The sequence below is a fragment of the Rhinopithecus roxellana genome, chromosome 12, assembly GCF_007565055.1.
Source record: "Rhinopithecus roxellana isolate Shanxi Qingling chromosome 12, ASM756505v1, whole genome shotgun sequence".
Classification (NCBI taxonomy): domain Eukaryota; kingdom Metazoa; phylum Chordata; class Mammalia; order Primates; family Cercopithecidae; genus Rhinopithecus; species Rhinopithecus roxellana.
Window position 1 is genome coordinate 29,703,477 of NC_044560.1, and position 13,502 is coordinate 29,716,978.

General features: G+C 54.9%; 1 protein-coding gene across 2 annotated transcripts in view; it reads left to right on the plus strand.

Annotated features, from left to right (window-relative positions):
- Positions 1-13,502, plus strand: part of ACOT7 (acyl-CoA thioesterase 7) — a 134,087-nt gene that overhangs the window by 43,543 nt on the left and 77,042 nt on the right. For both annotated transcript variants that reach the window (XM_030913115.1, XM_010357399.2), the window contains exons 2-3: positions 1,494-1,611; positions 12,704-12,860. In XM_030913115.1, coding sequence (XP_030768975.1) covers positions 1,494-1,611; positions 12,704-12,860 — 275 coding nt within the window. The remainder of the gene's footprint in view (positions 1-1,493; positions 1,612-12,703; positions 12,861-13,502) is intronic.

Below are 13,502 nucleotides of genomic sequence, written 5' to 3' on the forward strand. Positions count from 1 at the left end.
CTTGTGTGCTCTGGGGATCCCCCGGCCACCGTGTGTCATGCCGTGCTTCCTGCTCCACAGGCCACTGTCCTGAACCTTCTGCGGAACCTCGGGCCCTGCCTGACCTCAGGGCCAGAAGCCAGTTGGCCTAGTGGCCTTGGTTGGCATAATAGACTCTCACCCAGCGTGGAGGGGTGACACTGGGGATGGGCAGCTGTCGGTCGCTGGAGGACATCCTTGGTCATTTGCTCTAGAAGTGGCATCCTGTGGCCAGAGGTTGGGTTTCTTGGAGCTTCCGACCAGGTTGGCTAAATACTTACTGAAGAGGGAAAAATTCTCCTGGTTAATGTGTGGACTGTCTACCGTGTACCATGTGCCAGCGCTGTCGTGGGGTGAGCGTGCGATCTGCATGTCTCCCACAGTCACGTGAGGCAGTGCTGTCTCAGTGCTGTTGTTCTGCCCATTGTACAGATGAGCACATGGAGGAGTGAGGGTTCTGACAGCTTGCCCAGGTTACCTAGTGAGTAAGAGCCAGAGCCAGGAATGCTCTCGGGAGAGTGACTTGCTCAGCCTTGGAGCCGCTAGAGGAGCAGGGAGGAGATGCAGACCTGGGGAGACGCTGCTCCTGGGGCCCCCACACTGGCCAACAGGGCCGGGCAGGCTGCACAAGCCGCAGGTGGGTGCTGTACCCTGGACCTGTGCCCACTGCCTGCCACTCATCTCCAGGCCTTGGCCTGTGAAGGTGGCTTTCATCAGCCAGGTGCTGTCTGGGAAGATGCCAGGCAACTTGCCCTGGTAGGACTGCCAAGCTGGCTTGTTGGGATTCCAGAGATTTCGTGGAACTCCCACGCTGCCAGCTGCTCACAACAAGGATGAAGTTGTTCCTCTTTGAGGAAGTGAGGTGGCATTTTCATTCTTTCCGACCTAGGAGAGCTCCCTGCCCTCAATCCAGGGCCTGACTCCACACTGCCCCCCAGGACCCGCAGAGGAGCTCAGCGCGCAGCGGGCAGGCGCTCACCTGCTGACAGGGCCTGGGGTCTTGAAGCTGTGACTCATATCTAGTTCTCAGAACAGCCGTGGCTACCTGGTTCCTCTGGGACTCCTGATGGGGGTGGTGGCGGTCCTGGGAATTTGCTTTTCACAGTCTGTGTTGGTCACTGGGAACCCCAAGGGCTGAGTCGCCACCTCCTGCCCTGTGGCTCTGCTTAAAGGTCTTTACCATCAGCCCTTCCGTGCCAGGGCAGGCCAGGGACCTGTGGCTTCAGGGGGAGAAAGTGCCCCTCTGCCCTCCTGCTCTGTCATGGAAACAGCATCTCAGAGCCCCTTCTGTGGCCTGGCAGATGGCGCCACACGCTGACGAACACACCACCTAGGAAGAGTCCAAACATGGGGAAGGTTCTCTTTCCTCCAGGAGCCATTGAGCCCTTTGGGGACCTTCTCCCCTCCTTGGATTGTGACTGTTGCACGAATGGCATCCTCTCCAGAAGCCTCATCCTGCTTCTCCTCTGCCCTAGGATCATGCGGCCAGATGATGCCAACGTGGCCGGCAATGTCCATGGGGGGACCATCCTGAAGATGATCGAGGAGGCGGGCGCCATCATCAGCACCCGGCATTGCAACAGCCAGAACGGGGTAAGGGTCTGGGCGCCATACCTCTGGGCCCTGGAGACCGCACCAGTGTGGGTTCAGGACAGGAGTTCCCCGGGGAGCCAGGCCTGCAGCCTTCCCTCCCCTTGTGCACTGGGCCTTGGGAACTTTGGGGGAAGTGGCCCAAGCAGTTCTGCACCGGACCCTCAGAACTATGCTTGGTTTTGGCCTCAGCCAGGAGGTGTGGGAACCCACCAGAGATGAAGTGTCAAGCAAGCTGACAGGCCCTCCCTCCACCACTGCCCGCCATGCCGAGTCCCCTGCCAACTTGGCCCTGATCAGAAGCATGCCCTGCCTGCGTGGGGTGGACTTCATTGCAATGGCCAAGAGCTGAGACATAGGGGCCACACAGCAGACATAGGGGAGGTCCCACCTCTGCCCTGACCAACCCTGGTGGCCATGGCAAGTGCCGTGGCTCTCTGTGACTTGGCCACTTCCTGGCTTTGAAGCTCACTGGCCTGGTACCACTGTGCCCACGATGGGGGCAGCTCTCCACCTGCCCCAAAATTGTGCAGCTGGGGAGGGCCCTGCAACCCCAAAGCTGGGGACAAGGGGCATAGTCTCTAGTGTCAACCTCAGGGCTGCTGTAGGACATTCAGCCATCCCCAGCTCTGGGGAGGGGACATTTTCTCTGAAGGTCAGCTGTGGGGGAGAAGCCAGCCCTTGGGTACTGAGGACAGGGCGTCTGCCGTGGTGCCGCAGCTGCAGCCTTTGCACTATGGGGCTTGGTTAGCACACCTGCTGTGGCCTCCAGGGAGGCAGAGAGGAGGAAGACTCAGCCCCAGCTTGGAGAGTGGGAGTATGAGGTGCAGGTCCCCACCATGGGCACGGGCATGATGCCACTCTAGCAAGAGGCCAAGTGGAAGCCACATCAGAGACCAGGGACCAGCGGAGGCACTGTGAGCTCTGAGCCACACTGGTGAGATGCAGGAAGTGGCTGCTGGCTCTGTCAGCCTGGGCTGTCGGAACTAAGACCACAGCCTGCTGGCTTGTGAGCAGCGGAAGTGTGTTTCTCACAGCCCTGGAGGCTGGAAGTTCAGGATCAGAGCGCCGGTAGATTCTGTGTCTGTTGAGGGCCCGTTTGTTTCCTGGTTCGTAGACATCACATCACTTCCTGTGTGTCCTCACTTAGCAGGAGGGGCTCTCTCAGGCCCTTTTACAAGGACACTAATTCCATTTGTGAGGGCTCTGTCCCCATGCCCTCATCACCTCCCGAAGGCCCTGCCTCCTACTACCATTCCCTTGGGGGTTAGGATTTCAACACAGGAATTTTGTGGGGACAGAGTCATACAGAGCATGGCACATGCATTCAGCCTGGAACAGTGGGCAGTGTGTGTTCCAGTGGAGGAGTGGAAGCTCTGTGTGTGTGTGTGTGTGCGTGTGCGTGTGCACGTGTGTGTGCGTGTGTGTGTGCGCATATGTAGAATGAACCAAGCCGTGGTAAGTGTGGATGGTTGGATGTGGATGTGGGGGATGTTGCGTGGTACAGGTTAAGGAGTGGGTTTGCTGGCAGGGCCTGGTTTAGGAGGGGTGGATGGCTGGGCTGGGGCTGGATTGACTCCTTGGACCCGAGGCTCCGGTGCAGCTCAGTCACGTTCAGAGAGCACCCTCTGGTGGCTGTGGGGAGGATGGGCCTGAGCCTGAGAGCCTGGGGCAGGGGTGAGGGCCAAGTCCCAAATTCTTGTTGCACCCTTCCAGAGAGAGACAGTGAGGGTCCCTGGCAGGAGAGGATGGACACGGGGAAGGAAAAATCCCCAAGATGGGGAGGAAAGGTAAAGGAAGGGCTTGGAAAGAGGGTGATGCTCTCACTCATAATCGCAGAATTATTTTGCTGCCATTTGGTCAGCACTTGGCATTCTGCAAAGCTCCAAAATGCTTTAGGAGCTAAAGTTTAGCTCATGGAATCCTCACAACACCCCAGAGAGGTAGCTGTTCTTGTTTTTATTTTCTGAGACAGAGTCCCACTCTGTCACCCAGGCTGGAGTGCAATGGTGCGATCCCGGCTCACTCTAACATCTGCCTCCCAGGTTCAAGTGAATCTCCTGCCTCAGCTTCCGGAGTAGCTGGGATTACAGGCGTATACCACCACACCCAGCTACTTTTTTTGTATTTTTAGTAGAGACAGGGTTTCACCATGTTGGCCGGGCTGGTCTCGAACTCCTGACTTCAAGTGATCTGCCCACATCGGCCTCACAAAGTACTGGGATTACAGGCGTGAGCCTCTGTGCCCAGCTGCTGTTGTTATTTTTATTATCCCAATCGCATAGATGAGGAAACTGAGGTACAGAGAGATTGAACACTTGCTTGAGGCCACCTGGGGAGGCAGTTGGTAGGTCTGGGCTGTGACTATGCCTCGAACCTGTGCTTTGAACACTTGCCCCTCCTTGCTTCTCCGGATCTAGGGCTGCTGGAGGGACAGTTTTGACACATTGGCTTGGAGAAGCCTCTAGGCTGCTGGTCCCCAGGATTGTGATCCAGAAATTCTAGGCTCAGGAGGAGGTCTCTGAGTTCCAGGCAGCCCCAGGGTGTGGGGGTGAGAACAGTCCCGGTGCCTAGAAAGGCTTTGCTGGGGCCCTGGGTGGGGCAGGGGACCCCCCCATCCACACTTCCCTGGTGGTGCCTTCCAGTCTGTGGCTGGAAGTCCCAAGGTTCTGTCTCTGACTGGGGCCTCTTGGCCAGCCCCATCTGGATGCCTTCTTGGCCTACTTGGCCTTGATGTGCAGAAAAAGACACTCCTGTCCGTGCCCCGGGCTTGCTTCTTCCAGCCTCCCTCCCCTTGGTAAATGGTCTCTGCAACCCCCAGGTGCTCAGGCTCAGAGTCTGGAGCCTCTGTCAGCCTCTCTCCCTCCCACACTCATGAGGCTCTGGGAGCAGATCCCACTGCTTTACCTTCCAGGAAGTCCAGATCTGAGCACAGTCCCCCAGGCCCACCCTCACTTTGGGTCCAATGGTGCTGCTCTCCTGATCACCGCAGCAGCCTCCTGACAGGTCATCCTGCTGGTCCCTGCTGCCTTGTTCTCCACCAGTAGCCAGGAACATGTGGAGTCAGAGCACAGTACTGCCTGCTCAGAGCCCTCCAGATCTCCTGTTTTGCCCAGAGTCAAAGGCACGTCCACACGAGTCCCTGTCACTGCCTAGCGCGGCTCTGGGACCTTGCCTCCTGCATTTCTTTCTCAACTCTGCTCTGGCCACATTGGCTTTTCTGCTGCTTCTTGGACTTGCTGGGTGCATTCCTGCCTTGGGCCTTTGCACTGGCTTTCCCTAGATATCTACAGGGCCCTCCCCTCACCTCTTCCAGGCTCTACATAAAAACCTTGTAATCCCAGCACTTTGAGAAGCTGAGATGGACAGATCACTTGAGCTCAGGAGTTTGAGGCCAGCCTGGGCAACAGGATGAAACTTTGTCTCTACAAAAACTACGAAAATTAGCCGGATGTGGTGGCGTGTGCCTGTAGTCTCAGCTCCTTGGGAGGCTGAGGCAGGAGGATCACCTGAGCCCAGGGAGGTCGAGGCTTCAGTGAGTTGAGATCACATCACTGCTCTCCAGCCTGGGTGACAGAGTGAGACCCTGTTCCTACAAAAACAAAACATGACGTCCAGCTGTGCGCCTGATGGCCTGGCTCCCTCCCTGCTTCCAGCTGCTCTCCACTCCTGACCTTGTACACAGTGGTAGCCCCACGAGGGCAGGCAGGACTTCTGCCCTTGGTTTCCACAGACTGAGGCATAGAGCATGCTTAGGCATTATCTGATGAATGCTGGGAACTTGGGCCTGGCACCGTCACTGTCATGGAGAGCTTCCACCAACTAAGCGCTTACGATGAGCCCGTGGCCGTGCTCGAGCTCACCCTTCCTCTCCCTGTGTAGTCTTCCCAGCCACCTGCTGAGACAGGCACTGTTCTTAACTTTGTTTTACAAGTGGGGAAACTGAGGCCTAGAACAGTTAGGTGGCTTTCCAGACAGCTGCATCCTCAGAGTTGCCTTCAGCCAGGAGATGGCCTTGGCTGGGCACGGTGATGAGACCACGCCCTCTCTGGGCCCTCACTGGATGCTGGGCATGGTCCACGCACTCCACGTTTGTCAGTGGCCTTATCCCCATCTCCCTGCGTCTTCTGGGCATTTCCTAAGCACCAAGTTCTTCCCATTCGTTATCCCCTCGAATCTCTGTAGCAGCCTGTTGGGACCATTTATTGCCTGTGTTTACAGAGACTGAGACATGGAGAGGTTGTGTCGCTGCACAAAGTCACAGAGCTAGTAAGCAGTAGAGCTGTTCTTTTGGGCTCTGCCTCTGAAGCTGCTGTCCTGGCTGGAAACCCTGTGGCCATGAGGAACCCAGTGCCTGTGGTTTGCTGGGGCACCTGTGCCTCACGGGCCATGTGATGCCGATTGCTTTTGAGAGCATGGCAGAGGGTGCTTCTGGGCAGGTGCCGATCAGGAGCTCGTGGCTCTGTCCCAGAGCAGGGTGGGGCTTTTCCTGCTCCTGCAGTCCTGGGAGCAGGAGGTGTGGGGCACATCCGAGCACTGGCTGCTGGGAGCTCTTCCTATGGAGCTCAAACACTTGTCAGTCTATGTATCGAAGTTTTGGATCACACCAGCCTTCATGGACTCCCTGGGCCTGGCCCAGAGCTCTGCCAGCTCCTGGGAAGCAGCCGCCCACCAGCAAATCAGAGCCGTCCTGGGTCCTGGCTCCTGCCATCTGTACCCATCAGACACACAGAGCCACCTCTCCAGCCTCCCAGGCTGCCAGATAGTGAAACAAAATCCTCCCACAGGGTCTCCTGATAGTGAAATGGGACCATGGCAAGACTCCTGTGTGGATGTCTGGGAGATAGTACTTTTCTTCTTCTTCTTTTTTTTTTTTTTTTAAGATGCAGTCTTGCTCTGTTGCCCAGGCTGGAGTGCAGTGGCGTGGCCTCAGCTCACTGCAACGTCTGCCTCCCAGGTTCAAGCGATTCTCCTGCCTCAGCCTCCTGAGTAGCTGTGACTACAGGCATGTGCCACCACACCAGGCTAATTTTTGTATTTTTAGTAGAGACAGGGTTTCACTATGTTGGCCATGCTGGCCTGAAACTCCTGATCTTGCAATCCACCCGCCTCAGCTTCCCAAAGTGCTGGGATTACAGGCGTGAGCCACTGTGCCTGGCCCTACTTTTTTCTTTAGTATGTTAAGCTGGGAGAGCACCAAGCTTAAGGGTCATCAGTGGCCCTCTGCCCTATGAAGGACAGGCTTGAAACCATTACCAGGTGTCCCCATGGCACTGTGGGGAAGGCTGCTGGATGGTTCTGCATGAGGGGTATCCCGAGGGACAGCACAAAGAGGTGCACTCTGCCTTCCTCCTGCCTCAAGTCACTCTCTGAGTGAACCTGCTTTTGTGCCTCCTCTGAGAGGCCCTTGAACCCACCCCTCATCCTGGCCTGCAAGGCCTGGCAGCCTGCCTCTTTGGACCTTTGTTCATGTCTCCCACTGCGTCCCTGTGTTCTGGTGGCTCCCCACCACCTCCCCGCTCTGCTCTGCTGCTCTTTCCTCTCCCTGTGGTACCAATGCTTCCCCTACCTCCTCCTGCCTAACACCTGGTCTTTCAGGCCTCAGCCCAAATGCCTCTCATCTGAAGTCGTTCCCCACCTTGACATCTCTGGGCTGTCTTGAGAGCACCTGATGCCATGTGGCGTGGTCTCATTTACTTCTCGTCCGTCCCCTCAGCCAGAACCCAGACTCCTCTGACCTACTCCCCTCTGTATACCCAGCACTGAGAAGCCCCACAGATGCTGCCAGAAACCAGCTGCAGAGCAGGGAGGTGGAAGGCCACTGCCTTGGAAAAGCACGCGCCTGTAGGTCTGTTGGATCTGTGTCTGCATGGCATACTGTAATGTACTTAATCAGCCTCAAACAACACACACTTGACTTCATTCCACTTTTATGTCTTGCAGACAGTGCTTGGCTCGTTCCAAGATGGGCACTGCCCTGCCCAGAGGCTGTGCCTAATTCTTGCCTGGCTCTGTGCAGCCCTGCCCTAACAGCCTTTGGCCAATGGGTGGTGCCATAGCCATGTACATTGACTTGGGGGGAGAAAGACACAGTTCCAGGCATCGCTTTACTGTGACCTGTTGTGAGTAGGGCAGGGTTTGCTGGGGCACAAGCCCATGCAAACCAGAATGGGGAAGCATCAGGCCACCCTCACCAGCTCTAGAACTTTTCCTGCGCAGCCCCAGATGCAGTCACAGAATCCCTGCACCTGGGAGAGGGCTCAGACAGAGGCTCCCAGCCGTACCTCCAAAGAAGCAGGTGCTAGGTTTGGGGTGGGTCGCGAAGCTTGCATGTTTGCCCCACCTCGGTGAGTCCTCGTGTAGGTGGGTGAGCTGCACGTTGGTGCTTTGGGGGTGGCAGGCGGTAGGTGGGAGAGCACAGACCCACACACCAGGGCTTGAAGTGACTGCCACATACTCTCTGTGTGCCCTGGGATGCTTGCCTAATGTGTCACCCCTTGTCTGGGTGCTGTAACGATCACCCGGGCCAGTGATGCGGGAGCTGGCCTAGGCCCCTCCCTCACCTGCTCCCTGCCCGCCCTGGGAAGCCTGAGGGTGCCTCAGTGTCATGCTGTCAACGTCCTAAGGAAGTGATCGTTACAGTAGAAAGTCGTGGCAGTCCTCTGGGAAGTGGAGACTCACATTCCCCATGGCTCAAACACAAGGTCATCTTTTGTGTCATTTATTCAGCAAAGACGAAAAATAAGTCAATTCTGAGTGTTGGTCAGGATGCTATGAGGTGCCAAAGGCCAGGCCAGTCACTGCTGTACCGAGAAACACTTAGGACCATATATAAAAGTATTTGTCGTTGCCGGGCGCGGTGGCTCACGCCTGTAATCCCAGCACTTTGGGAGGCCGAGGTGGGTGGATCACCTGAGGTCGGGAGTTCGAGACCAGCCTGACCAACAGGGAGAAACCCCGTCTCTACTAAAAAAAAAATACAAAATTAGCCGGGCGTGGTGGCACATGCCTATAATCCCAGCTACTACGGAGGCTGAGGCAGGAGAATTGCTTGAACCTGGGAGGCAGAGGTTGCGGTGAGCCGAGATTGTGCCATTGCACTCCAGCCTGGGCAACAAGAGTGAAACTCCATCTCAAACAAACAAACAAACAAAAAAAGTATTTGTCCTCGGGCCCAGAAAATAATCCCAAATGCAGAAAATGTTTAAGTAAAAGGGTGCCCATCACAGCATTGTTTGTAATGAGAATCAATTGGAGATGCCCCAGATCTCTAATAAAAGAAGAATGTTCAATTCCACCTGGCTAGCCATTGAAAGTAATTTTCTAAAAAAAAGTTAGGTACGGTTGCATGTGCCTGTAGTCGCAGCTACTTAGGAGGCTGAGGCTGGAGGATCACTTGAGCCCAGGAGGAGTTTGAGGCTGCAGTGAGCATGATAGTGCCTGTGAATAGTCATTGCATTCCTGCCTGGGCAACACAGCAAGGTCCTGTCTCTAAAAATAATAATAATTTTGCATTGGAGTGCCTTGAAAAGGAAGTCACTGGAAAGGATAAGGAAATCTTTCACATACAGCCACTCAGACGGAGTGTTTGTGTCTCCCATGTGTTGAAATCCTCACCCCCAGGGTGATGGTATTAGGGGGTGGGGCCTTTGGGAGGTGACGAGGGCATGGGGGTGGGCTTCATGAATGGGATCAATGTCCTCATGAAAGGGGCCTGAGGGAAGCTCATTTGCCCCAACCACCACGTGAGGTCACACGAGAAGCACTATGAACCAGGAAGCTGGCCCTTACCAGACACGGAATCTGCCCATCCCTGATCTTGGAATGACCCAAGTCCCTGGAGACTTCTAGCCTCCAGGGCTGTGAGAAATAAATTTCTGTTGTGCCTAAGCTGCCCAGGCTATGGCATTTTGTTATGGCAGCCCAATGAACTAAGACCCAAACCTACAGAGGATTATCCCTAGGGTAGATGAAGAGAGAAAAGCAGGTGCAGCGCCCCTGTCCACGTCCACCATCGGGAAGCCCCACCATGTGGTTTGTAGACGTGGAGTCCGATCTGACACATGGGACGTAACTGCCAAGGGGTCCTGTGTGACAAGGGACGAGGTGGCCAGAGGCAGACCCAGCCCCATAGGCTCTTTTGTTCCTTTTACGTTTTGAATCATGAGAATGGGTCACCTATTTGAAGGATAAAAAACATTTAATTTAAAGTTTTTTTTTTTTTTTTTTTGAGACGGAGTCTCGCTCTGTCGCCCAGGCTGGCGTGCAGTGGCGCGATCTCCACTCACTGCAAGCTCCGCCTCCCGGGTTCACGCCATTCTCCTGCCTCAGCCTCCCGTGTAGTTGGGACTACAGGCGCCCGCCACTGCGCCCAGCTAATTTTTGTATTTTTAATAGAGATGGAATTTCACCATGTTAGCCAGGATGGTCTCTATCTCCTGACCTTGTGATCCGCCCGTCTCGGCCTCCCAAAGTGCTGGGATTACAGGCGTGAGCCACTGTGCCCGGCAAAAAACATTTAAATTTTTAAAAAGAATAGTTGGGCTGGGTGCGGGGGCTCACACCTGTAATCCCAGCACTTTGGGAGGTCGAGGCGGGCAGATCACCTGAGGTCGGGAGTTCGAGACCAGCCTGACCAACGTAGAGAAACCCTGTCTCTACTGAAAATACAAAATTAGCCGGGCGTAGTGGCACATGCCTGTAATTCCAGCTACTAGGGAGGCTGAGGCAGGAGAATCGCTTGAACCTGGGAGGCAGAGGTTGTGGTGAGCCGAGATCGCACCATTGCACTCCAGCCTGGGCAATAAGAGCAAAACTCTGTCTCAAAATAAAAATAAAAGAGTAGTTGGGCCAGTAACAGTGGCTCACGCCTGTAATCCCAGCACTTTGGGAGGCTGAGGTAGGTGGATCACCTGAGGTCAGGAGTTTGAGGCCGACATGGTAAAACCCCATCTTTACTAAAAATACAAAAATTAGCCAGACGTGGTGGTGCACATCTTAATCCCAGCTACTCAGGAGGCTGAGGCAGGAGAATTGCCTGAATCCTGGAGGTGGAGGTTGCAGTGAACCGAGACCGTACCACTGCATTCCAGCCTGGGCGACACAGCGAGACTCCATCTCAAAAAAACAAAAAAAAAGAATAATGATTGCAAAGAGCCAAGTCACAACAGGGGCAGATTATTTTTCCCATATTGAATGAAAAAGAATCAGAAGGTGAGAGTGTATTTAGTGGTTTTTGTCGTTGCTGTTGTTGTTTGTGAGATAGAGTCTTGCTCTGTCGCTCAGACTGGAGTGCAGTGGCGCGATCTCAGCTCACTGCAACCTCCCCATCCCGACTTCAACTGATTCTCATACCTCAGCCTCCTGAGTAGCCAGGATTACAGATGTGCACTGCCACGCCCAGGTAACTTTTGTACTTTTTTTTTTTTTTTTTTTTGAGACGGAGTCTCGCTCTGTCGCCCGGGCTGGAGTGCAGTGGCCGGATCTCAGCTCACTGCAAGCTCCGCTTCCCGGGTTTATGCCATTCTCCTGCCTCAGCCTCCCAAGTAGCTGGGACTACAGGCACCTGCCACCTCGCCCGGCTAGTTTTTTGTATTTTTATTTAGTAGAGACGGGGTTTCACCATGTTAGCCAGGATGGTCTCGATCTCCTGACCTCCTGATCCGCCTGTCTTGGCCTCCCAAAGTGCTGGGATTACAGGCTTGAGCCACCGCACCCGGCCAACTTTTGTATTTTTAGTAGAGACGGAGTTTCACCATGTTGGCCAGGCTGGTCTCGAACTCCTGGCCTCATGTGATCTGCCCACCTTGGCCTCCCAAAGTTCTGGAATTATAGTCATGAGCCACCGCGCCTGGCCTAAAGAAGAATAGTGACTGCAAAGAATGTGTCACAACATAGGCAGATTATTTTTCCTATGTTGAATGAAAAGGAATCAGAAGGTGAGAGTGTATATTTAGTTTTTGCACAGCTATATCAGACTAAAACTGCAAAACGAGCCAGGCAGATGAACAAGCGAGACAACAAAACCCACCCCGATTCTTGGGAAAAAAGCCTGGAAAGAAAGATCCCAAAATAGTAACCATGGTTATCTTTGCATGGGAGGAATGACAGTCCCCTTCTTTCCACTTTTCTGTATTTCCCAAATTTTCCTTAATGAGTATGTATGCATTTTTTCACTTTATATTATGCAAATAATGCATGCCTATTGTGAGAAAATCAGCAAAAAGGAAGAAGCAGCTGGTGATCCCACCATTTGGGGAATCGCCTGCAGCAGTTGCTCTGGGCTGGGCTCTCCAAGGCTCCTCTACATCCCTGTGGTTTTGTGTTTAGGAATGCACAGTGCTAGGCCGGGCGTGGTGGCTCACGCCTGCAATCCCAGCACTTTGGGAGGCTGAGGCGGCCGGATCACGAGGTCAGGAGATGGAGACCATCCTGGCTAACACAGTGAAACCCTGTCTCTACTAAAAATACAAAAAATTAGGCCAGGTACAGTGGCTCACGCCTGTAATCCCAGCACTTTGGGAGGCCGAGGTGGGCGGATCACAAGGTCAGGAGATCGAGACCATCCTGGCTAACACGGTGAAACCCCATCTCTATGAAAAATACAAAAAATTAGCTAGGCGCAGTGGCAGGTGCCTGTAATCCCAGCTACTTGGGAGGCTGAGGCAGGAGAATGGCGTGAACCCAGGAGGTGGAGCTTGCAGTGAGTGGAGATCATGCCACTGCACTTCAGCCTGGGTAACAGAGTGAGACTCTGTCTCAAAAAAAAAAAAAAAAATTTAGCCGGGCTTGATGGTGGGCGCTTATAATCCCAGCTACTCGGGAGGCTGAGGCAGGAGAATGGGGTGAACCCGGGAGGCGGAGCTTGCAGTGAGCCAAGATCGTGCCACTGCACTGCAGCCTGGGCAACAAAGCGAGACTCCGTCTCAAAAAAAGAAAAAAGAAAAGAAATGCACGGTGCCAATAAATTGCGATAAATTGGTTGCTTTCACAGTGGGGAATGAAAGCAAAGGCAGTTTCCAGGGAGCGTGTCCAGGGTGGGGCTCTCGGGGCTGGGCTGGCTGACCTGGACTGACCACTGCCTCTGTCTCCTCAGGAGCGCTGTGTAGCCGCGCTGGCTCGTGTCGAGCGCACTGACTTCCTGTCTCCCATGTGCATCGGTGAGGTGGCGCACGTCAGCGCGGAGATCACCTACACCTCCAAGCACTCTGTGGAGGTGCAGGTCAACGTGATGTCCGAAAACATCCTCACAGGTACTTCTGGGAGCGACGTGGCGACTGGAGCACTAAGGATCGTGGCTATACAGCTGCTTCCCTCCTGAGGGCAGAGGACGCTCCAGGGCCTGGCCCCTTTTCCACCAATGAGACCTCCCTCACCTCCCTCCACGGCCCTGGGAGCAGCTATGTCCATTGACCTGATTTTGCAGACAGGAAACAGGCACAGAGGAGTTAAGAAACGAGTCCGAGTTCAGCTACCCAGCAGGACTCAACCCTGCTGTCCGGGTCCGGCCTGAGCACATCACCGCTGCCCGTCCTGCTGCCTGTGGCCAGCTCATCCATGGCAGGGACTGGGTGGGGGCTGTGAGGCCGGTGCACACCATCCACCCCTCTGCTGGGCTCCCTGTCCTGCTTGCCCTCCTCAAGCATAGGGAGGTGTTGGCTCCAGAGAGGACACTGCCCGCTCCTGGGGGCCCCGGAAACCAGGCTCAGATAGAAGCTCACTGGGTGAACCTTTGCCTCTGCTTTCATCTGAATATTCTCCTCCTTGGCCATGGTAACCATGGAAACCCCCTTCCCCTTCCCACTGGGCGCTGTAGGAGAGGGCGGCTCCAGTGTTCACCAGCTCATGCTTCTTTTTATACCCAGGCTGGGGACGGGAGGTGAGGGGGAAGGCGG